The 23853-nt window shown below is 40.2% G+C and overlaps 1 protein-coding gene across 1 annotated transcript; it reads right to left on the bottom strand.

Annotated features, from left to right (window-relative positions):
* Positions 1 to 724: 724 nt before the first annotated feature.
* LOC143183334 (uncharacterized) lies at positions 725 to 3449 on the bottom strand. Its single transcript, XM_076384858.1, has 6 exons — positions 3407 to 3449; positions 3141 to 3317; positions 2570 to 2741; positions 1825 to 1999; positions 1204 to 1394; positions 725 to 926 (listed from the first exon to the last, which is right to left on the bottom strand). The coding sequence occupies exons 1-6, from the start codon at positions 3447 to 3449 to the stop codon at positions 725 to 727; spliced, it is 960 nt and encodes a 319-aa protein (XP_076240973.1).
* Between the last annotated feature and the right edge of the window lie 20404 nt (positions 3450 to 23853).

The raw sequence follows: 23853 nt of genomic DNA, 5'->3' as shown, positions 1-23853 counted from the left end.
AAAGTGAAATCCAACGGGATCCTCTAACGAGGACAACTTCTGGATGCTGGTTTACCCAGTTATTTCCTTTTTCTTTTATCCTGAATACTTTCTTCCGTTCTGCATTTATATCATTCCTCGACACGTCACTTTTCCCTGTTGGTCTTTTTTTCTGTCCTTAATTCGACAATCTCCACTTGCATACGCGGTTCGAGGGTAACAAGATATGGTCGTGCCACTTTCATCATATTAATACTAGGTATCATTAATTATTAAGTATACTTCGGAATTTGTTAATCCTCCTCCATGAAAACAGCAACAGCGAGTCCCTTAAGAGTCCGTGATTTTTATCTCATATATTGAAAAAAAAAGGCTCATTAGAGGCACTGGGATAAATTTAGTTTAATGAAGTCTATATGGTAATATTAATGCAACAACAACCTCGGCATTATCATTAATTACTGTTACCATTAATTGGCAAAATAAAATAAAAGGTGATAATAGTGTAGATAATCGTTAAATAAAATGCAAGAATTTTCAACGTTCGACGTGCACAGGCTAATTTCAGTTTATTGCGTGAAATGATTGACATCCGGAAGCGGTCGAGATATTTATGTTCTCCGATGCGATAAATTACTTCTGATGGCTGGCAATCAGCTTCGATTAAAGCCGCTTTTTAATGATATCCAATTACTTGTAATTAAATATCTTGTGTAGATGGAATATGCAGACCGAGGCGAATCTGTTAGATCGATGGGTTCACGGTGTCGGAGATTTCTATCGTTTCTTCAGCTTCGTCGTTCTCCCAACGATCAGAGTCTTCGTTTAAACGATCCAGAGGACGATCTTGCACTCTTACCCTTGATTCCGCTTGAATTCCATCGTCAGGGACAAGTCGAATCACGAAGTTGTTTCTCCAGTATCGACGCCATCGACGTCCATGCAGTCTGTTCATTTGAATAGCAATTTAGATAAGTTCATTGAGAAACTTATGCTTACAAAATAATTATCCACAAAACTGCCTCAGTGAATACTTCTTGATTAAATTTATCAAGAAACAATTATTTAGACGAGTTTATTGAGAAACTTAGGCTTGGATACTGGTTATTTACAACAGTGTTTCAGTGGACACTTTTTAATCAAATTTACTAAAAAATAATAAATAAGTTTCTCGTTAGAAATTACATGTATGGAAGAGAATAATTAGGTTACTAGTTAACGAACCTGCCCAAAGTTACTATCCAACCCCAATAAGCTACCAACGTGAGAGAACAGGTAGGAAGCATGGCGATAATCATCCAAGGCATCTCGTGTAAACCACTTTTTAGTAATAATCTTAAGGCCAGTACGCAAATGTAGCAAGAGAAGAGTGCTAATGGCGTTGTGATCACTAAGTACAGAATATCCAGGAGCATCTATATATAAAGAAACATTTTGAATTTTATGACCTCGATTTTTATCCTCATATTGTATAGCAAAGCTATTCAGAAATTTTACTACAAGCTAAGCGTGTTCATAGTCCTATGATTCATACGTGAGAGAGGAAATTATAATGACGACTCCTGACAAAAGAATTTGTAGATTCTGTTAATGATGGCATGTGTGTTCTTTTTATCATTTCTCAGTTTATATTTTTAATAATTTTACGAAACTTCTCATTTTCCTAGAACAGAATGCTTTGGGGGACTATGAATATATGTGTCGAAGTACTTCAAAATAAAAAATAGTTAAAGGAATTTGGAGTACGGAAGAATCAATAAATCAGTGCTAGGTTCGTGAAAGTGCAGCGTTAGCTTGAATGTAAAGTGCTCCGTTTCAGCTGATAGAGAGTGATAATGCCCTTACTTGTCGTGTTATTATTACAGTGTTGAACCATATTGCGACGCTACGAAAAATGTTGTGACGTGGAACCCTCTTAGTGGCGTATTTGTACCCACAGAGCTCACACCTCGTGTGACCCGATTCCGTCAACCATCTCTCGAGACACCCTGCGTGCACCAGGGCCACCGTCCCGCGACACCTGTCATGGTTCATCAAATCAAACCTCGATAAGTATCATAGATCATAGCTACATTACAACTTTGATCGACTGAAGTGTCAAAGAGTCTAAAGTATTCCTTTACCGCAAGACAGAATTATCTCACGACGTAGAACATAAAATAGATTCTCCTTAAAGCAACTCGAGATAAGAAATTGAATAATTTAACTATTTAAAAATATATAAAATTTAGAGGTTTAAGAAATTCAGATAACAATAAGAAATATGAGAGAAATGGTTGGAAACAGCGAAGTTTATTTTCAGAGTTCGATCTAGGGCACACGAATTTTTATCAACGATTGCCTGGAGAGATTCTCGAGTCGTACCATTCGCGTCACGTCCCCCTCAATTTGAAAATACTTTCAACCGGTCCCAATAAAGTTTAACTGTCGATCGCGAGAAAGAAGTCAAGTGCTATTCACGTCGAGAGTAACACGGCAGGAGTCTAATCTAGATGTAACCTAAATCCACCCCATCACGATAACCGTGGGTGAAGGGTAGATTATCCGATTCATGAAATTGATAAATTGCGATAAATATCGATATACTCACTTGCACGCCGAGATCAAAGGGCCTAGATATGCGTAGGACGATAGGGTCGACGTCTGACTGTCGACTCCTCGAACAGCCTGGTTCTGCCTCTCTCGTGTAGCACGGTTCTCCTCGAATGTGGGGAAGCTACCCATGTGACATATTCTACATATGTCACCTGAGATCCGTGAATCTTTGAAAAATGAATATTACAGTCGGATGTTGTCGCTCGACTTGAAAGATTAGGTTCGAAGAAATTGAAAGATTATAGTCAGACATTGGTGCTAAAAATTAAATACTGAATGTTACAGTTTGGATATGGGTATTAGGATTCGATATCATAACTTCGATTAAAGATTAGATTTAGATTGTATATTTAGAGTCGGACGTTCAGTGTTAAAAGTCGGATATCGAGTGTTAAATATTAAATATAGATATTAGAGTTGGATATCATGATGAGCGTTAGAAGCTGGATGTTTAATATTCACCATTGCATATTTAAATTCTACAGAAGGATTTCGAGGTACTACTCCAAAATTTTCTATCTACAAAACTATACGAATAAATTTAGTAAATTCAAAAAAACTTCTACCATCATCGTGACTTTTCGAATCGACTAATTTTTGTCCCGAGTGTTTTCTAATCCCTTCGTCCTTCAATCTCCACGGCTGCTCAGCCGTCGATGCTTTCTGATCAGACGTGATACCCTGGATGGACACGCGCGTATCGCTGAAATTTTCCAGCGAGATGTATTTGTCTATAGTCTGATCTGGAATGAGACGAAAGCTTGTAACCTCCAGGAAATAATAAGATATAATGGCCAAAAAATCCAGCACGGATGATCAGTTGTGTTCTAACCTGTATCGTTCGCGGGATCATCATCGGACTGATCGTTTGACATCAAAAAGGCGGTGGTAGGATCATCCTGCTCTTTTACCTCGCCCGTAGCCCCGTCAATTTTTCGCTGGTGTTATCTGTCGCGATCGGAGGCCGCGCTCCTTTATTTCCAACTGTGCATCTGGCCTGAGGCCTGTACCAGATAGATCCCTCGATTCTACCTACCACGAGGCATCGAATGAATCCATCTTCAGTACCGTGAACGTATCGACGGACTCTGACAATTGAATGCGAGACTCTGGACGGAGGCTGCTGAAGCGACCAGTAAAGCCGCGTTTGTACTTGAAAAAATTGAATTATTCTATCATGGAGTTTTATAAATACTTCAGCACTTTGCAAAATGTGTCTACTATATATCTGGTAGTATAGATTATTCTAGATGCAAGGAGTGATAAGAATTAAAGCACAGAATATATTGCGTAAAGCCGTGTTCGCACTTTAAAAAATTGAATTATTCTATCATGGAGTTTTATAAATACTTCAGCACTTTGCAAAATGTGTCTACTATATATCTGGTAGTATAGATTATTCTAGATACAAGGAGCGATAAGAATTAAAGCACAGAATATATTGCGTAAAGCCGTGTTCGCACTTTAAAAAATTGAATTACTGTATCATGGAGTTTTATAAATACTTCAACACTTTTCAAAATGTGTCTACTATATATCTGGTAGTATAGATTATTCTAAATGCACGGAATAATAAGAGTTAAAATATGGGGCGTATGTTTCATTGCATAAAACAGCGTTCGCGCTTGAGATAAATTGGATTAGGAAGCTCTTTAGAAATACCCCAATATGATTTATCTGCTGCAGCAGGGATATTATTAACAATTCCAAGTTCAAGACAAACAGACTTTTATGACATTAGTTGGTACGTTTCATTGTATAAAGCCACGTACACACTTAAAACAAAACAAGTAAAGTACTTACACCCACCTCTTAGATTAAACTTTACGATATTGTCGTATAACATTTCAAAATTCCTAAGCAGACAAAATAAAGAACAATATGCCACGATCTAAAGATTGCAATCTCATGAAGCCATGTTTCCACTGTAAAAAATATTTTCCAATCACTTCCGTACCGTCGCATAAAGCTTAAGTAAAAGATAACACAAATATTATATGGTATCGTCTTATCGCGATTGAACGATAAGAATCATGTAAAACCCGATGTAGGTTTATAGTAAAGTGTCGAGTTCAGGTTCGTCACGCAACATCAGCGACCAAGAAATCTGAAACGGTTGTAGGAACATTTTAATGGTATCCAATGTAAATTGTACGCATATCATTTGTCGTCACGTTACACCGTGACTAAAATTTGCAATGAAGTCCTCGTATGATCCTGTCGTGCGACTTCGTTTCTGCCGTGCAGGTAACGTGTACGTTTGTCGCACCTGATCAAAGAACGACAGACATCGCTGTTAACGATAACCAATTAAGGATAAGCGATTTCGATCAAATGAAAGCAAGAACATCGCATGTATTCGTTCAGGATCTAACGTCGCTTACTGATCTCAAGAAGCAACAGAGAATGTTGCACAATAAAATTTGCCGCTGTAGAGATGCTGTTGGAAGATATACATAGTATCGTGCGATATCTACACGGTTGGATATCCTATGAATGTTTTTTTAATACCTCATTAGTGTTTTCTTAATAGTATCGCTTTTATGGATCATTCGGTGCTTGGGGAGAAATTGTTGCAACCGTGTATGTGGTTTAATAGCCAACACTAACCATTAAATTCCCCTTCTCGTAAATTTGCAACTAATTTGCTCGTATATTTCCTGTACGAAGAATTATCGTAAATCTACTGTTTTTATTGACCGTTCGGATTTAAAAATCTTTTATCATTACTCAATTACTCGTCCACTACTGTTTCATGTGACTTTAAGCCTCGGTCTGTTTAATGTGGTCCTAAACGTCTTGAATCTATCACTAGTAATAACCACGTATCAGGTTGCCGTATCAAAGAACGATCCTGATTGAATGAAAATAAGTACCTACGTTGGCTATTACTCTGAATCTTTGACTGATTCTTCCCTTTGGCGTTTTCTGGCCTCTCATTGCTCTATAATTAAGGCCTCTGGATGGATTGGATGACCGGAGGAACGTGAAAGTACTTAGATCAAATCTTAATATCGTCGTTGATTCTGTTAGTCTTTCACGATTCATATGCATAATTTCGTAATTATTTATGACCTGGGAGAGAACTTGAGGAATTAAAATTGAAATGAAATTTAGACATTAGAAAATTTAGAATTTAGAGATTTAAAAATAATTGTACTTCTATAGTTTTTAAATTTTCAAATTCTTTAGCCTATCATATCTTGCTCTTTCATCTCTAATTCCCCCGAATATTTTCCTTACTTTAATCTCTCATACTTTCAACTCTCAATTTTCCCTAACTGCATTCAAATTCTCTTCCAGTATTAAAAAAAAATAAAAGTATCTCTTCTTAATGTACAAAATTTCAGTCCATTAATATAATGAAATAGCTCCAATTCAACTCAACTCAGTGCCAATTGTCCAGAATTGTCGCAGGGTAAATCTCCTTGACACAAAGTGTCCAAAGAAACCTGTTTCTCATTGAAGGACCCCTTAACGCTAATTAAACACGTACTCGAGCGAATTTCCAGTCGGAAATGGTGGCGCGTGGCTGCGACAAATAATGAACGGATCGCGTGGCGATTTCGCGTTCAGTAATTTCTCGAAATCTCATGCGTGCACTCGGTCCTGATGGACCAGTCACGCAAGAGTAGACGCCGAGACCACTACCAACCACCGAACGCGCTTCCGCAGTCTGACCCGATGTATTTCGGAATCGGTTTCCGGTCTGGCGGATTAAGTTGCTGAGCGATTATTATTAGGCTTCCGAGCACTGATTTGCGGCAGATCAATTTTCGAGCTTCCGTTGACCTGGTCGCGTTGGACGGTGATTTTTGGAACCGTGAAACGTTGATTTATCGAGTGACGTGAGCTGCACGATTTGTATGTGTGATGAAAAGAGGCTGCTATATTTATATTTACAAGGACGATTTTTCTGTGATCTACATTTTTTAAAGAGAATTTCTGATCAATTTTTTAGAAATTTGAGGCGTATGTTTTTCATGTATGTGTTAGGGCGTGAAGATTTTCTACTTTGTTGGGATTTCTTGTGAATGCAGATAGGTAGACATGGAACTATGAGTTGTGTGGTAAATGGTATGATAGAAATGGAATGTCTCTTAAAATGTTAAAAATTGAAGCATATCTAGGAAAATTCTTATGAATCACAAATTACAATGACAGTCAAAATACAAGTACTTGTGTATACAGAGTTTTATATTTATTAGTTGGCAAAGTTTTACAATGAGAAATGGTTTCTATTTCCTTATAATTACTTTTCTTCTAGATCTTCTTGTATCGTCGCAAAAATGCGAATAAAACTGCAGGAAAACAAAACTCGATCTCTCTAATAATCTCAACGTGCACAGAATTTAATCTCAATGCTATATCAGTATCAACATTGCAGCATCTCCCATGATTGCTATACCACAAGCCACACCACTCATCGTTCCATTCCCAGATGCATCCGTCTTCGCCACAGCAAATATTTGAACATCTTAATGAATCGAGGAAACAGCCTAACTCTCTGCCAAGTCCAGGAAACGAAATTTTCCTGTAACCCTCTTTTCACAGAGCGCATACTCGCGAACTCGAAGGAGCTGGAAGCGTCCTCGAGAGGCGAAGCAGGTGCCAACTCTGCTTCGTTTATTTCTTCCTTTCCATCCTGCCCTCTCCTCCCCCTCACCAGCAGGGTGAACCGTCTAGAACCATTTCCACCGTGTCTTGCTATTTCTGCCAGGTGGCGAGCTGACCGCCCGCCATTTTCCGCTGGACGTTTTTGGTTCAAGATTAATTAAATCCGTCTGGAAATAGTTTCGCGATCACCCAGGCCGCAGAATGGTCGAGGTGGGCAAGCAGCGCGATTCGGTGGCGCAACACGCGATGTTAATCCAGCCGTGCTCACCTCATTGGCCAGCTAGAGCAAAACAAGATTCTCGGGCTTTAGATCGCTGTTACGACTCAATGGATCGATCGATTTTCATCTTTGAGGGGTCCTCGGGTTCCTTTTTGCGGGATTGATATCTTGTTGGACTCCCCGTGGCTAGGAGCACTCTTGTTGGCTCTTTTGACGTGTCTTTTAGAATCGCCTGGGGTGTAAGGAGTCGATATGCGGCTTTGTTTGATGTAGATCTGATAAATGCTTTGGTTCTTGTTTTTGGAGGAGATGGTGAAAAAGGTAAAGGATTGGTTTGAGGAATGGAGCATGGAGAATTGAGTACTACAGGAGGAATTTGCTAGCAATGAATGACAGATCAAAGGTATTTCAATGCTAGCTTTTTTACTCAATGTTCCTTTTACTAGTCACAGTCATTAAAAGCGTAGAACAGTAGATCAAGACTCTAATAACTCTTTATGTTATGAAAGAGGGTAATATTCAACTCTAGTCTCTTAATTTATTTCAACTGTACTACGTCAAATGTGTACAATAGTACATTCGTAATTGTGTTGTGGATGTGTAATAGTAGAATACAAATTCTAGCACATTAAAGTGATTATGAGTAGAGGAGAGTAGAATGGTTCTAACAAGATCTTAAAGCTAACTGCTGCGGAATGAAAGTGACCGGTCTCCTAGACGAGGCGAGGATGGACCAAGGCTGGGTCGCGTTCAAGCTGAATGGACCTGGAGGCCCATTCATAATCGATCTACTTACCTACGTGATTCCATTCGGCCAACGGTGCCAAGACGTGCCCATTGAACGTCGTCTTTTCGTGTGAATGACCCCTCGATGGGTAAACACCTGAGCTCTTCGCGAAATAATCTTAGTATAATTTTCTAAATACCTTCGTCTAGCTTTTTTAGCATGATAACTAGCATAATAACTACCATAATAGCTAGCGTAATGAGTAACATAACGACTAGCATAATAACTAGCACAATAACTATAATTATTGTAAGAGTGTTCTTTTTTTGGAAATCTGTATAATAATAAGAGTAGGTAATGTCTGAGGTATCTTATACGGTAGAATTAGGTATCACCTATTTTCAATGAAATTGTAAATTGAATTTGATATAGAAAGCTGATTTTAGTTACGAGTTGTACCTAATTGAAGAAATAATTTAAGCCTTGTTCAGACTAGTCAAGTTACTTGAATTCAAGTGGTTTAAGTGCAAGTGATTTGGAGCAATTTGACTAATGTGAACGTCTTGTTTTAGGTGACTTGAAACATTCCTTCAAGTTCTAGGTACATTCAGATTAACCAAATTACTTGAATTCAAATGGCTTGAATGCAAGTGATTCGAGGCAATATGATCAATGTGAAGGTGTTATATTACTTGACTTGAAATATCCTTTCAAGCTTCAAGTAATTTTTTCAACTTTTCCTTGCCTTGAAATACACATTGATTGACGTATGCCATGGTGTATAGTGTATACTGTACACTATACCATACAGGGCTTTCAATCAAATCGAGGAACATGTGAATATCAAGGAAACTGTCAAAATGCATGTCTTCTTTGAAAAATACATAAATAAATAACCAGGATCTATCATCTCTTTCGACGCCATTTATATTATCTATATTTCCGCCTGAGATCTTGAATTCAACTTACTTTTGAATTCGAACCACTTGAATTCAAGTAACTCGACTAATCTGAACAATTCCCTAGCTACACTTTTAAATTAAATGAATTTCCTCTATGCGAAAGAAACGCTGCAGAAGTCAAAGATCAGTTTCAGAAGCATCAGAATTTAATAAACGAGTAACAAGCTTCCCTCTCGATGAAAGAGTGAAAAATTTCGAAACGAGTTGACTTCAGAAACCTGCCTCACACGCGAGACATTTGAGAGCCTTGGGAAACGATCACGAAGGGATACTTGAACGTCACTGTTATTTGCAAAATGCAGAAGCTGAGTGTTGCTGTGCCTCGGCAGTACTAGTTATCGGTGCATTACGATTCCGAGGGACACGCGCCTCTAAACTTAGCCCAGCTGGAATTCCCATAAACTTCGCCTGTTCGAACGGTCGGCCGCTGAACGCTTCTACGCGAAATACCACCTAAACGAAATAGCGTGGATGCTCAGAATGGTAACACCGAGACATTCCTCAAGAGATGCAAGCAAAACCACCGAGACCATCGATATCAATGCGCGGGGAAGTAGAATGCTTGTGCGCAAGAGGAATGGCTAGAGGGGCTACATTAAGGAACACAACCTTCTAAAGATAGAAGTTGCTCGCTTCGTGGGCAGTTTTCCTTTCTCGTTTTCTCCTTCTTTCGGGATCGCAATTTATAGAAGCACTCGGCACCTGTCACCTTCCTTATGGCCAAACGTCTGTTTCTCTTTCTGTACTGGCGGTGGGCAGGGAGGGAAGTTGAGGAAATATGGAATGGGGAACTCTGAATCAATGACTTAGGGCATATAACAATCGATTCAGGTTTATATAAGTAAAAATAATTAATATTTCTAATACATTATTTGACGTTATTGAAGGCAAGACAATGTTGGGCATAAGTTTGAAGGATTTTGAATATTCAAAACAAGTTTAAGTAGAATTTTCAGTAACAAGTCATTCACAAATTAAGTCATTCACAAATTGTTAAAATTATCAAACTTGTTAGAGGTACACTATATTTACTACTAGTTACTCTGCCCACCTTTTAGAAAAAGGTGTAACTATAAAAAAAATGTGAAACTGAGTTTTGTTGCAGTTTAAGATAATTAATTTTAAACATTTCGTGTCTTATTTTAACGCGACACTGCAACAAAATAGTTTTAGTAAGCAGGTACTGTTTTTCTATTCCATCTAGCATAGCTCTTATATATTAATTGTCTATAATCTGCAGACCCTCGTCATTCAAACCTCCACATTACTGCCTTCACCTTACGTTACAAATAAGACAAATTATATCCCATTGCACCTGCAATTACAACCGAGAAAACGAATAAGAGACACAAAAATAAAGACTACGTTACATCATTTCCTCTTATCTACTATTGTTTTTTAATAATCATCTCCATTGCTTAATCTGTTCGTGGCCAACAGGGACGAGTGTTAAAAGTAAAAAGAAAACGATTCGGGCAAAAACAGATCGAAACCATTCGATGAAAGCAAGAAAATCGTAGTGTACTAATTATCCGTTCGTATTCTCTAAATACAAGGTTAATTGGATGTCGGTGGTACTATAGCCGATTACCGTCCCGAAAAGGAAGAATCAACGTTCGATGCAAAAAAGAGGGCGAAAAAAGCGAAGGCAGGAGTTAAAGGGGACGAGAGAATCTTTGCGGAAAACGATGATTGGCCGTAATTAGAAGCGAGTCGCCGAAGCTAGATCCGTGGCTGCTCTGGCTTTTATCTCGTCCATTCTTGGCAGTGGGGGAGAGCAGAAGGCCAGACGAATTCCAGAGGGAGTCTCGTTAAAAGCTCGCCAGGTTACGATCGCTGTTCACGTTTCGCGTGAACCTATACCTTGTCATCGGCGAAATTTAATTTCCACCTCATTAACGCGATCATTAGAGAGGGAATCCTGGCGCCACGGGTCTCTAGCCAGAAAAGCCTGATCGCTTGCGCTAATTAAGAGATTTGAGGACACAAGATGACCTCGTCGACGAGAAATGAAAGTGAGAAGATCGGCGAATTCCTGTTTTCTGAGCTAGGTAAGCTCTCGTTTATTCACCGTGAATACTGTTGTGAGTAAAAATATTAGTGAGTCTATACGGTGAATAAATGGTGGAACGACGATGACCGTTCTTTAAACGACCCTCTTCGGGGATTTACGTCGGTATTTTATGCTCGTGTCGACGTGTGCTAGTCGTTTAATCAAGACTGGTGACTTTGAGTGGCGTGAATATGATATTTATTAGGCGATAGGGAAGTTGATACAGAAGAGAGTAATTAAAAGTGGATGCTATAGAAGGAAATTTGCGTGCCTTTAGAATTATTCATGCTGTAAAAACGTGTAAAAATGAAAGAAGAGCAGATAGAATGTTCTTTTTTGTAAATATGAGCGGTAGTAAGTGGAATTAGACCTAAATATTCCAAGATGTTATGTAATATTCCTAACTTAAAAAATTACTAAAAGAAATTTTGATAGAATTTGAAACGTGTCCTCAGAATTGAAGCTTCAATACTCTTTGAAATGAAACATCTTCTGACGTTCAATTTCTCGAAGTGCAGATATATCGATCAATGACGAGAAGCCTATCTGGCGTAAGAATCGAGGACTTGGTCAATGATTAATACTTAAGCCCGGTAGTAGCAGCAATTACATGTTTGTAATTCATAATGATAAGCTAAAATACGATGGGAAGCTTATAAGTACTAGCACGTTGAAGTTGCTCCTCGTCTACTGCAATTTTCTTCGATTTACATAAAAGGATTATCCATCACGAAGAAGATGTTATGATAAGTGAAATAAACTGGCACATTGCCCTTCGCAAATGGACGTGTCAGAACAGATAGCATTCTTCACTGTAAAATACATGAAATAAAAGCATACTAAAACATTTCTGAGCAGGTATTCCACGGTACAACTTTTTCTTCTTTTTCTTTAGATTTGAGCAAAATTTAAGCACCAAAGTCAATCCTGTTTGAATTGACTGAAGTATTATATTGTCATCGTTATCGCGAAATAACACGCATTTAGCAGACTATATCTTGAAACAGGTTGTATTACACATGTTTTGATAAATCGTGTAACATAACGTCATGCATCGTGATTAATTGAGGAATATTTTACGTCGGAGGTGTTATTAATGAACGATGGCGCACAACAAATCAGGGATTACTTCATTAATTTCGACGAGTCCGATGATCGGCGCGAGGCAGGATTAATCCGATCGTTCTGAAAAAGGACCTGCTGAACTGAGATCGATCATCGCCGACTTCAAGGACGATCGTCCAGAAACTAACACTTGCTCGCCGTGTAAACAAACTATGAGCAATTAAAACGAGTCCGACGAACAGAGATCTTTGTCTTCTAGTGACTCTTCGTTTCACGACTATCGATCACGAGGAGGATCCATCGGTTCGATCGTCGCCCCTCGTAGATCATTGGCAGTCGTTAGAATACTCGAAGAACGACTGAACATTGTTCGTGAGTCGGAGGGACACATTCGTCTATAGATCAGTTGATTTTTAACTATCTGTTTTTCTTGGGGCTCTTCATAAAACCACGTTCTCACGTTTGTGAAAAATACTTGAATTACTTAAGGAAAAATTTTCTTCGAGGATGGCGTACTTCAAAAATTCACTCTTCAGAGGCAGTGTGCTCCAAAAAATTGTTTTGTGAATAGACGTCTGTACCCTGCAATGCCACGTTCCCACGTGTTCAACGTGTGACGTAAGAGATACTTGAAATACATACATACGTATTTAGTTTAGAGAGATATTGAGATTATTGTTCAGGATAAACGTCATTTGAAATACATGGTACAGTCTAGATACTATGTATTAATATCACTTAGCTGGTCTTATACCTTGCTAATGCTTAATAATATGTTTTTTTAAACGATAAACCACATCATTGTAAGGACTATAATCAGGATTAAAGAAAATAACATTCAAAATATTGAAAACTATCTTAGCCACCTTAATCACTTTCCATTTACAGTACATTTTATTCTTGGAAGTCTGTGTGCATTGCAAACCAGCTTCTTTATCAATAAAAATACTACAGCCTCACACTTATCATCCTCTACGTGAGAATATGAATCCTGTATATATCATATACCAACATTGTGTAAAATCAAGTGAAAAAAGAGAGAAGGTGAGTAAAGGAGGAAGACTTTACTTCTTCTTACATAAACGTACCTTAATCTCTGCAACTCAAAGGAACTAAAGCGTGTCGAATCTCTTAATTCCTTCCACTCAGCTCACCATCAGATACTTAAGTGGCCTGCATTACGCTACGGGGGATCAGATTTGGAAAAGTTTCAAGGCGGAGCAAGGACAAGGGATTCGACGGAACTGCCACAATAACCGTAAAGATAAAGAGCGCGACTAGGCTATGCAGAAATCGCATTGAGAACCAGTTTCCACGCGGTGAGCCGGGACACAAGAAGGGGGCTCCTCTGAAAAACGTGCCACGGTATTATCATATGAATTGTCTGGTCGTGGAAACGCTACGCGAGTAGCTGGCGCCTTAATGAGGCACCTGGATACGCAACACGCCTCGTTTTATCACTGTTAGGGATTTCGCCGATTTATGCGGGAAAAAAGGCCCGAGACGTTCTTCGCCCTGCGAAACCTTGTCTCGTTTTTTCTTGTCGCCCATCGAAGAACGGTTGTCAGGTTTTTCGAGGCGGCAGCAAGATTAATTCAGCCTGGGATGAATTCAGGGGACAGATTCGACTTTGTCGAGTGGAGAGAATCGAAGGAAGAACACGTACAGTGTGATCGTGGTCGAGGCGGAAGATATTACGATGCTCGCTTTACATTTGTAATAGTCGAGTGGTAACAAAGCCTCGACGGGTCGTACACGAAGGTTCGTTGTTAGTACACGGTGCAGCGGATGAAACATCAACAGGAAGTGCTCGTCCACGTAACCCGACGAGCTCTTCTCGATTCCTTTAAGCATTAGCGACGGCGCCTGGCTTACGTGATTCAATTGCTTACTAGGCGACTAAGCTTTCCGTGGAATATTGATCCGATAATGGCCGTGCATTGATTGACCCGTTAGTGAGCGAGTGATCGCCTCAGAGGCGAATAGATATTGTGCAGGGACTCTTCGACAAGTCTTTCCTTCATATCCATTCTCACATACGATCAAAATTTTCTCTAGGAAATTCCCATGCATCTTAGATTTATTACTTAGATCAAAAATCTTGTATCTTTCACGTAGGAGTACATTCAAGTCGAGAGATTCTCAAGTGAAGAATCGTGTAAGTATCTCTACCGACTTGAATTCCTTGCACTCGACCCTAAAACCGAATCGAGACCACCGACCTCGTGTCATCCCCGCAATTCATCTTCAAATCAGCTTGAAACATCGCCTCACGTGTCACCAATCAGCTCCATTCTCCTGGACCGTAGCTCCGATTCCAGAAGCTAGAGTCTTCTGCGATTTACCGTTCACAATTATCTATTTCTGCGAACCAGATTCTCCAGGCACGTCACCATCAACGAACCCTTCACCTGCTCGCAGTTTTCCTCCTCGGTCCTCGCAATTTACGACTCCATAAATTTCCAGCTTTATTCTTCCCGCGATCTTCGGATTCTCCCCTCGGTTAATTCGCCCTCGCGGTCCACGAATCCAGCTTGTCGAGCAAACGAGTTCCCGTCACGCAAGCTCACTGTCCGTGTATTTCCAACGATTTCCAAGTCCACCCAGCGAAATTGTCCCAGCGTGGCTGTTCGTGTCTCTCCCCTGTCCCGCCTGGCCGATCCTCGAGGCAACAACCGTGCCATCGGGGATCAGCAGCTATAGTTTGGATTATTCGCGGATCGGCCACTACCACCACGACGATAAATGCCACCCGCGTGCGTCGTCGGACACGACACTCTCGCGTCGTTTACACGACGAACGCAAACACAGACGGCAAAAAAGCGGGCCGCTCGTAAAGTGACATGCATCTGCGCGCGGATGCAGTCGGCCTCGATGCAGCGAGGGGACAAAAAGGGCTGACGGTATGCTGGGACGTGTTCACGTTTTACCTGTGCTTTTTAGGCGTTTGAGTAAATTCGTGGAGGGACTTGGAGGGACTTATAGAGATTTTTATAGTGGAGATTGAGGGAGGGAGGTTTGAAAGGCGACAAGTAGGTGGTAAATGATTTTGATGAGATAGGGGATTATTGAAGCTAGTGAATAGATATGATTGGGATTATTTTGACTCTTTTAGGTGATTTTTGTTTTTTAAGAAAAGTACTGTATTTGTACTGTGTATCTACAGTCGGGTAAATGTCTCACTAACTACGTCCTACTACCAGAACATTAACACTAGATTTATTTAAGTTGAAGCTTGAATTCTAATATACTTCATAAAAAAGAACTAAACATAGTATCATAAAATAATATATTCAGCTACTAAGGCATAATTGAAGTGCTAGGAAGTGTATAAAAATATCTAAAAACATTGTCCACTTCCTGGGATATTTGAGGTATGGGTCATTTATTTTATATTTTGATCAAAACTCATTTCTTCCTGACTTCACATTTCTAAATACCTACTTTTCCAGAACAGAGAATTCTAAAGGCAAACAGTATCCCAGATCTGACGACTATACACTAGCCACGTGCAATTTTATTTTCTTTCCCATGCAGTAATCAGTCACCAGACGCGAAAAGGTCGGAGAAGTTGCCCTTTTTCGCAGCGGCAAAGAAAAGTTGGTCGAAAAAAGTTGCGCGGAACGCGAGCGCGGTCAGGCTCGATGTGCGATCCTGGAACAAAAAGGGTCAACGATGGGCCGTCTTGTAAGGGATCCCTCGATTCCGCGTCGAATAGTTTTACCCGTGTTTCTGTGATTTATTTAACTGCCTCGCGCTAGCCGCGCGCACGATGGTTTAAGGAGCTCGCTTGCTCGCTACAGATCGGTCAGACCGGAATAATGGGGATCAGATGGTGTCTTTTTTCAGTCGTCTTTCCTTTCTAGACTTCTTCGGTCTTGTCACAAAGCTTGGTGAGCTTTGCGCTTCTTGCAGAGAGAAAAAGTACAGCTAAATGGAAATTTCTATCGTCGATACCTATCCTGGAGCTTAGAATGGAAGATGAGGCTGGAATGGTCAAGAAACTTCGGTTTTGGATTTATGGGTTCAAGATTTCAGAGATATATTTCTAGAATAATGTTAGTATCACATAACTTAGAGCACTGTACTATTTTTCTGAGTGTTGTGTTTTACTAGATCGCTATAAAAGGGGATGTACCCATAGTATTCTCAGAGCCTAGCCTCGTTTTCACGAATTTTCGGCTACGTAACCCTGACGATACACGCGACAACCATCCTATTTTTGCGAGTGCACCAGACAGTTGGACGTCTCCTCCTGTGATGCTATTTATGTATCATCGGGGGACACGAGCAACGTGTAGGCATTTTCGTCACGCTCTCTGTTGTCTGATACTGACACCTTTGTCTGAGGCTCTCCAAACGAGAGGCCTAAATTCGCACGCGATTTCGCTTAAGAGACTCCAACGATATCACAGGAGTTAATTACAACTCCACCAATTATGTCGTAACACACGAAACATAGTATTTGATACTCCACTCAGACAATCCTCCTCGTATTACTCTTTACTCTGCCACCAGTAAACAATGTCAGCCAGCTTTAACATCCAGGAATATTAATATCCCCAAAGTGCCCATTATTTACGCGAAGACGCAACACAAGGTACAGAGAATCCGAGGAAACAGTAAGCCCAGCTGCTCGACCGAAACGGCCAGAAAAATGGATGTTTGGCCGCGAATCAAGCCGCGAGGCACGGCTGTGCTCTGTGGACCAGGTTCTTATTATATTCCCCATCGTTTGTTAGGGGAGTTCGGCAACGTTTGTTGCGCGGAGAAAGCGTAACGCGTGGCCAGACGATGACACACGCTCGCCGCGGTTTCCACGGGTCATTCCATCGCTTCCACCACATTTAGAGCCGCGTCTCGTTTCGTCTATTTCAGCTACCGAAACGTTACGTGGAAACTCGGACACGCGGCTTTTCGACCGCGAACAGGCAGCTCGAGCGAAGCGGAGCCCTCGACAGACTATAAATTCCGTGGTTCACTGCCCCGTGGCTCGCTCGTTCCGCCATGCTCGGATTCCATGAACTCCCCTGCGGGGTGACTGATGTATTATCGTCCGGTGCTTACTTCAACTATTATCGTCGCTGGACTGCTCGTGGACCTCGGTCAGAGTTTTCCGAGTGGTCAGGGTGCCTTGGGGGAATACTTTGATAGGTGGCTGATCGAGCGTTGGGAGCGAAAGGGTTCCTCTTGCGATGGTGGTGAAGAAGTCTGTAGATCAAGAGAATTTCAAGGGACTCGTGTTAAGTTGAGAGTGAGAGATGAAATTGAAGAATGGACAAGTTGAGATATATTGGGAGGAACTAGAGAGTTTGGAACGTCAGGGTACAGAGAAGTTGAGAAATACGAAAATTGAAGAACGAGAATGTTGAGGAAAGAGGATATTGATGAATAAGGGCGTCGAGGAACAGGGAAATTGAGGTATGAGGACTTCGAAGAAGAGCAAAGGAGAATGAGAGTATTCAGAACTAAAGTGGTTGAAGAATGAGGATGTTGAGAAATGGGGAAGTTAAGGTATGAGGACGTTGAGGAAGAGGAATGTTTTATGAATTAAGGATGTTGAAGAATAGGGGAGTTGAGGAGCGAGGATATTGAAAAATAAGAGGGTTAAAAATTAAGAAAGTACGAAAAACTTGAAATATAAAAGAAGTTGAAAACAAAAAAAATTGAAAATCTGTAAAATTATACTATAGAAAAATTCAAAAATGAGAGACGTTAAGAAAACAAAAATTTAAGCTCCTGACATCGCAAAAACTTAAAGATTAGAACATCATAAATAATAAACTTCACATACAAAAATCTTAGGTACTAACCGTTCTCCTGAAGAACTTCTAAATGATTACCTTGCTCAGTTCTCCAAGCCAAAAGCTATTCAACCTACCACATAGCGGTAGGTCAAGAAACGCAACCCATCCCATCAAAGAAGCGTATAAACTCGTTCCATTAAATCACGACAATCAGGAAGTATTTTAAAACAAATCAGTTGATTCCAAGGTGCCCCACTGTGTGCTAGTTATTGCAGAACAACCAGTGGTCAATCACGGATCCCTGGAAGGGCAGATTGTTCGTGTCACGTTCGTGGATCATCGCCTGGAGACCTTATTACTGCCATCGCTTTAGAACAAGCTACGCGAATAAAGATCGATCTAGAAGGGTTTGATGGCTCGTTAGAAAGAAACCGTATCACGTCCAAGGGAGATTCTCTCGATTTCCAGGAAGCTGTTCCTCTACAAAGAGGATCAGAAGTCGAGTGTAAGGTTGGGTCACTGTTAAATCGCTTCCTCGATGTCTTTATTGCATCGCTCCACGTGTGGCATCCTATGGATGAAACCGGATTCCAGATTGATTCCGTGATACTCTTTTGGGCGTGGTAATGCTGTCTATTTAAAAGGAACGCTATTAGATAATTACCAATTTACTTAATTAAAATTTAAGGTTGAAAGTCTAACTTTATTACTCCCTCAAATATGGTATTCAAAGATCGATTAAAGAGACGAACGTCTTCTGTATTAGCATATTCACTACAACTTTACGATCACTAAAATCTCCATCAGATACTATCCTGTGATCTTAACTTTAGATGAGATCCTAAAGTACTTTCTTTATTCCAACGAACCCTTGCTAGGAATTCCTGAAAATTTAGTTCAAACTTCAGATCAAAGTGTTAGAAGCAAAGCCTAGCATCAAAGAAGACGAACTGCGAACTGACATTCTCTGTATAATTTCTGTTACATTACCATCACTATCAACATTGCAATATATTTTTCATCAAATTCATACGTTCCTGAGGTACTCGCCTGCATATTTTAAGTATTCATAAGAGAACTTCGGCACAGATGTCAGCGTATTTAAACGAGGAATAAAATCGTCTTTTAACGTCCCTCCAAGTGTGTCTCTGCAACGTAACCGAAGGCCCGCGAATACCGATATTCGAGCAGCTCTCGATACACGGTGGCAGCTGATCCTAAAAGCTTCGTGGCGTTTTATTTAAAGAACACCAGAGGCTTCGTACTACGATCTCACCGTACGCTAGCACCGGTCTAAATCCGCTGTCTCGTAAATCATTGTGCCCGTTTACGCGCGTGCACGCAAGTGTACTCATAGCCATAGGTGCGTGTCGAAGGATTCGTGAGTGAAAAGGTGGCCACAAATACTTGATTCCCACTGGTGATGAATCATGTGAAACACCTGGCCCGAGGACCACGGGTTTTACTACCGTTGGTTAAGCGCGAGGAAACATAATGATATATGTAAATTCTGGGTTATTATAGGTGTTATGGCTTTATCTAATGACTGTGTGAGATGGAAGCAGACAACTCTTCACACCAAGCCTATCAACATCGTTTAGGTATATGGAGATGTTTAGTTTCAGCTATCTTCTCCAGATAAAGCTATCTTATGAGTTTATAAAAGAACGATTCCTTGGGGGATCACTGTTTTTCTTTAAGATGCTACGATCTGATGAAGACCTAGACGCTGATATGTGTCATCACACTGGAAGTGTCTTGCTACTTGGGTTAATAGCCCATGATTTTTATTTTGGTCGGACATGGAGGTTTTATCGAAAAGACATATGTGTTAAGTCGTTCTATGAGGACGTATTGTTCTGGACTTCATATTTAGTCTTATGTAGACAGAAAACGTAAGATTTATCTTGAAGTAAAATTCTGGTATTCAGAATCCCATTGAGAAGTTCGAAACCCAGCATACGAACCGTATTAAATCAACGAAGACACAACTATCCAAGTTACATATGAAACATTTCCAGATCGCTCAGCACTCAAGCGTCCCAGCGCATTCCCTGAGCAACCCCAAACACACCATGGAGGGGCAATACCCTCTCCCTGGACACCCACATGAAAAGAGCAAGCATGACCGCTCGAGGTCGCAGTTAAATCCGCGTCCGCGTAAATCACCGTGCAGCACGCGTGGCCTGCACACGTGCAGTGCGAAAAGAGGCGCGTTCACAGCCCGTTTCGACCTTTTTCATCGTTCCATCGACTATTTTTCGACTACACCCCAACAGCACACCTGTCCCCCAGCTAAAGAAGACACGCAATGGGTAACGATCTAGCATCGTTTTGCTGTCGATTCACATTTGCATTTTGCATCGGGTGTCATGCGTTTGCAGCCGAGGCATCTACAGGCGTTCCTCATCCGCCAGTCTCCCTTCATTAATCCATGCCTCTTTTCCCGAGGATTTTTCCCGCGAGCTGGTACGCGAGAGCAACTTTATTGCGCGCGTAATGGAACGATCCCTCGCGCTGGGCAATATCTTTACTGGGATCATTCTCGTTCTTCGCCATCTTTCGTTCCTCGCATGGCCATTTTTTTCCAACGTGCGCTGTTGTCGGCGTCCGCCAACGGCCATAATCGTCTTGATTAAATTACACTCCAGGGATTGACGATTTCACGACGCCGTTTTCTCGATGTTTTATTCCTTATTGCTATTTCTTACGAGCCTGTTCAGGCATTTTTGTCACGCCTATAATTCCATCAGCCCGGGGACTCTTCGATGAAGCTGTAAAGAGGGTCTAGTTAGGATCGTTTTTGCAATCGTCTGCTGCAGAGGGATGGTCTCGTGAACATAGATTAGTCTGGCTCGATCTTATCGGATATAACGAATAATATTGGATATTTAATGTTGTAGTTGTCATTAGCGCAGTTGATTAACTTATCTTGATGGATAGAAACATGTGAGAGAAATGTGAGGAGATATGAAGGAAGTGTGCGTGATTATCGGGGTGTCACAGTGATGTAAGTGTGCCACTGAGTTTTAAATTTCGCGCGCTGAAAGAGGAGGATATTGAAACTTTGATTTTTTGTACTATATGTACATATATTGAAGAAGGAGAGTCTATTTGTAAATGGGTAAAGAATTTTCTGATTTTCTTGGAACTAGGAATTTATGTGTTTCCTGTTTTTTCCTATGTATAGTATATTTCATATGAAAATATCGCTGATAAGACAGAAAAATTAACAAACCTTGTTATAAAAAAGAATAACTTAAAAGTTGATCAGTTTTTCTTTGAGGAAAAGAAAAATCAGTTGTTTATGAAGGCTTACTCTGAATTCTATAAATTAATATCAGTGTATAGGTACTATTACTTTTATTAGATTTATTATATAACATTTTTATCTACTTTTATTAGATCCATCTTATATTAAATATATTTTATTAGATCTAAAAACGGTGTATTTTATTTATAAACTAGCAGTAAAAATTATCGCATATAGGTTGCCCCACTTGTGAAGTTTATATTAACGTCCATAAAATAAGTCAATATAATTCTGAATTTTCCTAATTTGCAACGCTAGGTATTCGTATCATAAAAGAAAATGCTAGAGTCTCTTTAGTACCGTGTAAAATATGCCTTATGATCCTCGTATTTAATAACTAGAAATGTTAATATTCTCATAAACGAGGCGCGTCACGATCTCGCGATTTTTCCGCTATTCGGGACTATCTTAATTTCATGCAGTAATTTCCCCAAGGAAAACTTACAACTTCCCGTTTGTAGGTACTTCAAGGTTTCATCACTTTCCTCGCGACGCTGCGGATGATTCACTCTCCCTCCATTTTTTCAATCGTTTTTCCAAGCACGACACTGATAGTTAATTTGCGCTCGTTTCTGGCGCGAAAATCCTCGATAGAAAAACAGAAAAGGAAAAAGCTGAAAAACAGTTTACGCCAGATAGTTACTTCCATCAAAGATGAAGAAAATTTGCTGTACTTTTTTGTAATTGTTATATTTTATTTATTGAAGTATAAGATACCTGTTTCTATTTTTATTTTGCAGTACTTGTATTAAAAAAGCAACGAGTTACGTATCGAAAACGAAAAGGGCTGAAAGGGTTAGAAAGTCGACACTGCTCGAGATCCCTTCGTCCCCCAATTTCTCCCTGTTGAAAAAAGGAAACGGCGTTAATGTCGCGAAGCTGGCTGCTAGACGGTTTGTCTGTTCAAGACCTTGTCCCGTCTGCCCTTCAGGTTTGAATTTAGACGATCATGAATTCCCGGAAAGGGCCTGTTCCTCGTCCGACTCCATGAAATTACCGCTTCTTCTTCTCCCTCGGTCGACCCATGTCGGAGACTTTTTTATGGCCACTAAAATAACTGGATCTTATTAATCGAAAATCATTTTAATACGTGTAACATCTGCCACGCTATCGGTTAACATTTCACCAGTAGTCATAGGACACCATCGGTTTCAGTCATATCAGGGTTTTACAAATGTTAAGAAAAATACCAAAGCCTAGAATTATTTATTTCCAACCTTAGGACCAATGCTCATTAGCGATATTTTGACGCATGAACTCGTTGCAAATATACATACATTTTTCTTTACTTTTTCAATTACAAAAAACGAAGACAGATATATGATCACAACGACATCATGCGTCAAAATATCGCTCGTGTGCATTAGCCCTAAGGTTGAAAACAGATAACTCTAAACTCTGGTTGGTATTTTTCTTTCTAACGTTCCTCCTTCATGTTCACCATGACATCTTTTCAAATTCCTGAATATAGATAGTGTTCCCCAGAACCGAAATCTACCAGAGCCCTTCAGAAACTACCCACAGTAAGCTTCCAACGCATCAAAGCAAAGCTTAAATTACACCCAGCATCAAAGATATCTCAGAAAGTTCCAATTATTCGTCCGCGTGAAAGGGTCGTTGAAGTCGCACGGAACATCGACTAATTAACATCTCCAGTCCCTTAATCTCTTTTGTCCTCCTCATCGAGCGACACTGGTGGCCCGTGCCCTCGAGGACAAACAAACACGGTCTTCCAGGGTCGTCATTTTGCTGTGAGTCGCGGATCTGGTCCGAGCACCTCTGCCCCTTTTAGCTCGGCTGCCACGGTGGAAACATAAGGAGGGTGCGAGAATAGGCGTTGGAAAATGAAACGAGGAAGACGTCAGAGGGACTCTGTAGGTGACTGACGAACGTCCCTAATGAGCGAGCGCATCGGTGAACGAGTGATGAAAATTCGGCTAACGATCCGCACGATTTCACGGTTGAAGCTCGTCTAACGAGTGGGAACGCGGAACCTGGATTATTCTCGAGCATTTTTGGTGGTTAATTGGTCGGGGGCATGGGCCAGTGTCGAAGAGGTTGTTACGAAGAATGTTGCGAGGAATTGGATGAATAGGAAAATGGTATATCTTGCACCAGTAATTGGGCTATATCTTACTTTTTTTAAAGTAGGGAAGTGAAGGGTTTTTAAGTAATTTCTGCTCCAGGGTTACTGATGGATATACGATATTTGTCTATATTCTTGTGTTCGTACCTATTTCTGTATTTTTACATTGAAACCATGTTTAAAAAAAAAGAATTTTGATTGATAGTGTAATACTTTTTTAATCTTACATGTTAATAAGTAAACTTGAATGAAGAAAATAATTTCTTAGTTTATGTTGAAGAATTCTATCTTTATAAAGGATTTTAATTTGAAGACACAGAATTAGATATGGGCACAGAAATAGATATGGAGAAGTATTCTAGATTTTTAAGAAAGGTAGTTGTGTGATGAAGAGATTCATGGTTTGATAATAGAATAACTGGCTAAATCTGATATCTATTTTAGGTAAAAAACCTCTACTAAAATAAAATATCAGAAATAAGAATTTCA

The sequence above is a fragment of the Calliopsis andreniformis genome, chromosome 9 (genome assembly GCF_051401765.1).
Source record: "Calliopsis andreniformis isolate RMS-2024a chromosome 9, iyCalAndr_principal, whole genome shotgun sequence".
NCBI classification, from domain to species: domain Eukaryota; kingdom Metazoa; phylum Arthropoda; class Insecta; order Hymenoptera; family Andrenidae; genus Calliopsis; species Calliopsis andreniformis.
The sequence above is the reverse complement of the archived record's forward strand: the minus strand, read 5'-3'. Positions and strand labels throughout refer to the sequence as shown.

Bases quoted from the DNA above. Each gene is read 5' to 3' on its own strand.
- LOC143183334 (XM_076384858.1), bottom strand. From the start codon at position 3,449: ATGTCAAACGATCAGTCCGATGATGATCCCGCGAACGATACAG. The intron at 1,395-1,824 runs GTAAGGGCATTA...CTTTATATATAG, and splicing joins CTGTAATAATAACACGACAA to ATGCTCCTGGATATTCTGTA. The intron at 927-1,203 runs GTTCGTTAACTA...TCAAATGAACAG, and splicing joins TGGATAGTAACTTTGGGCAG to ACTGCATGGACGTCGATGGC.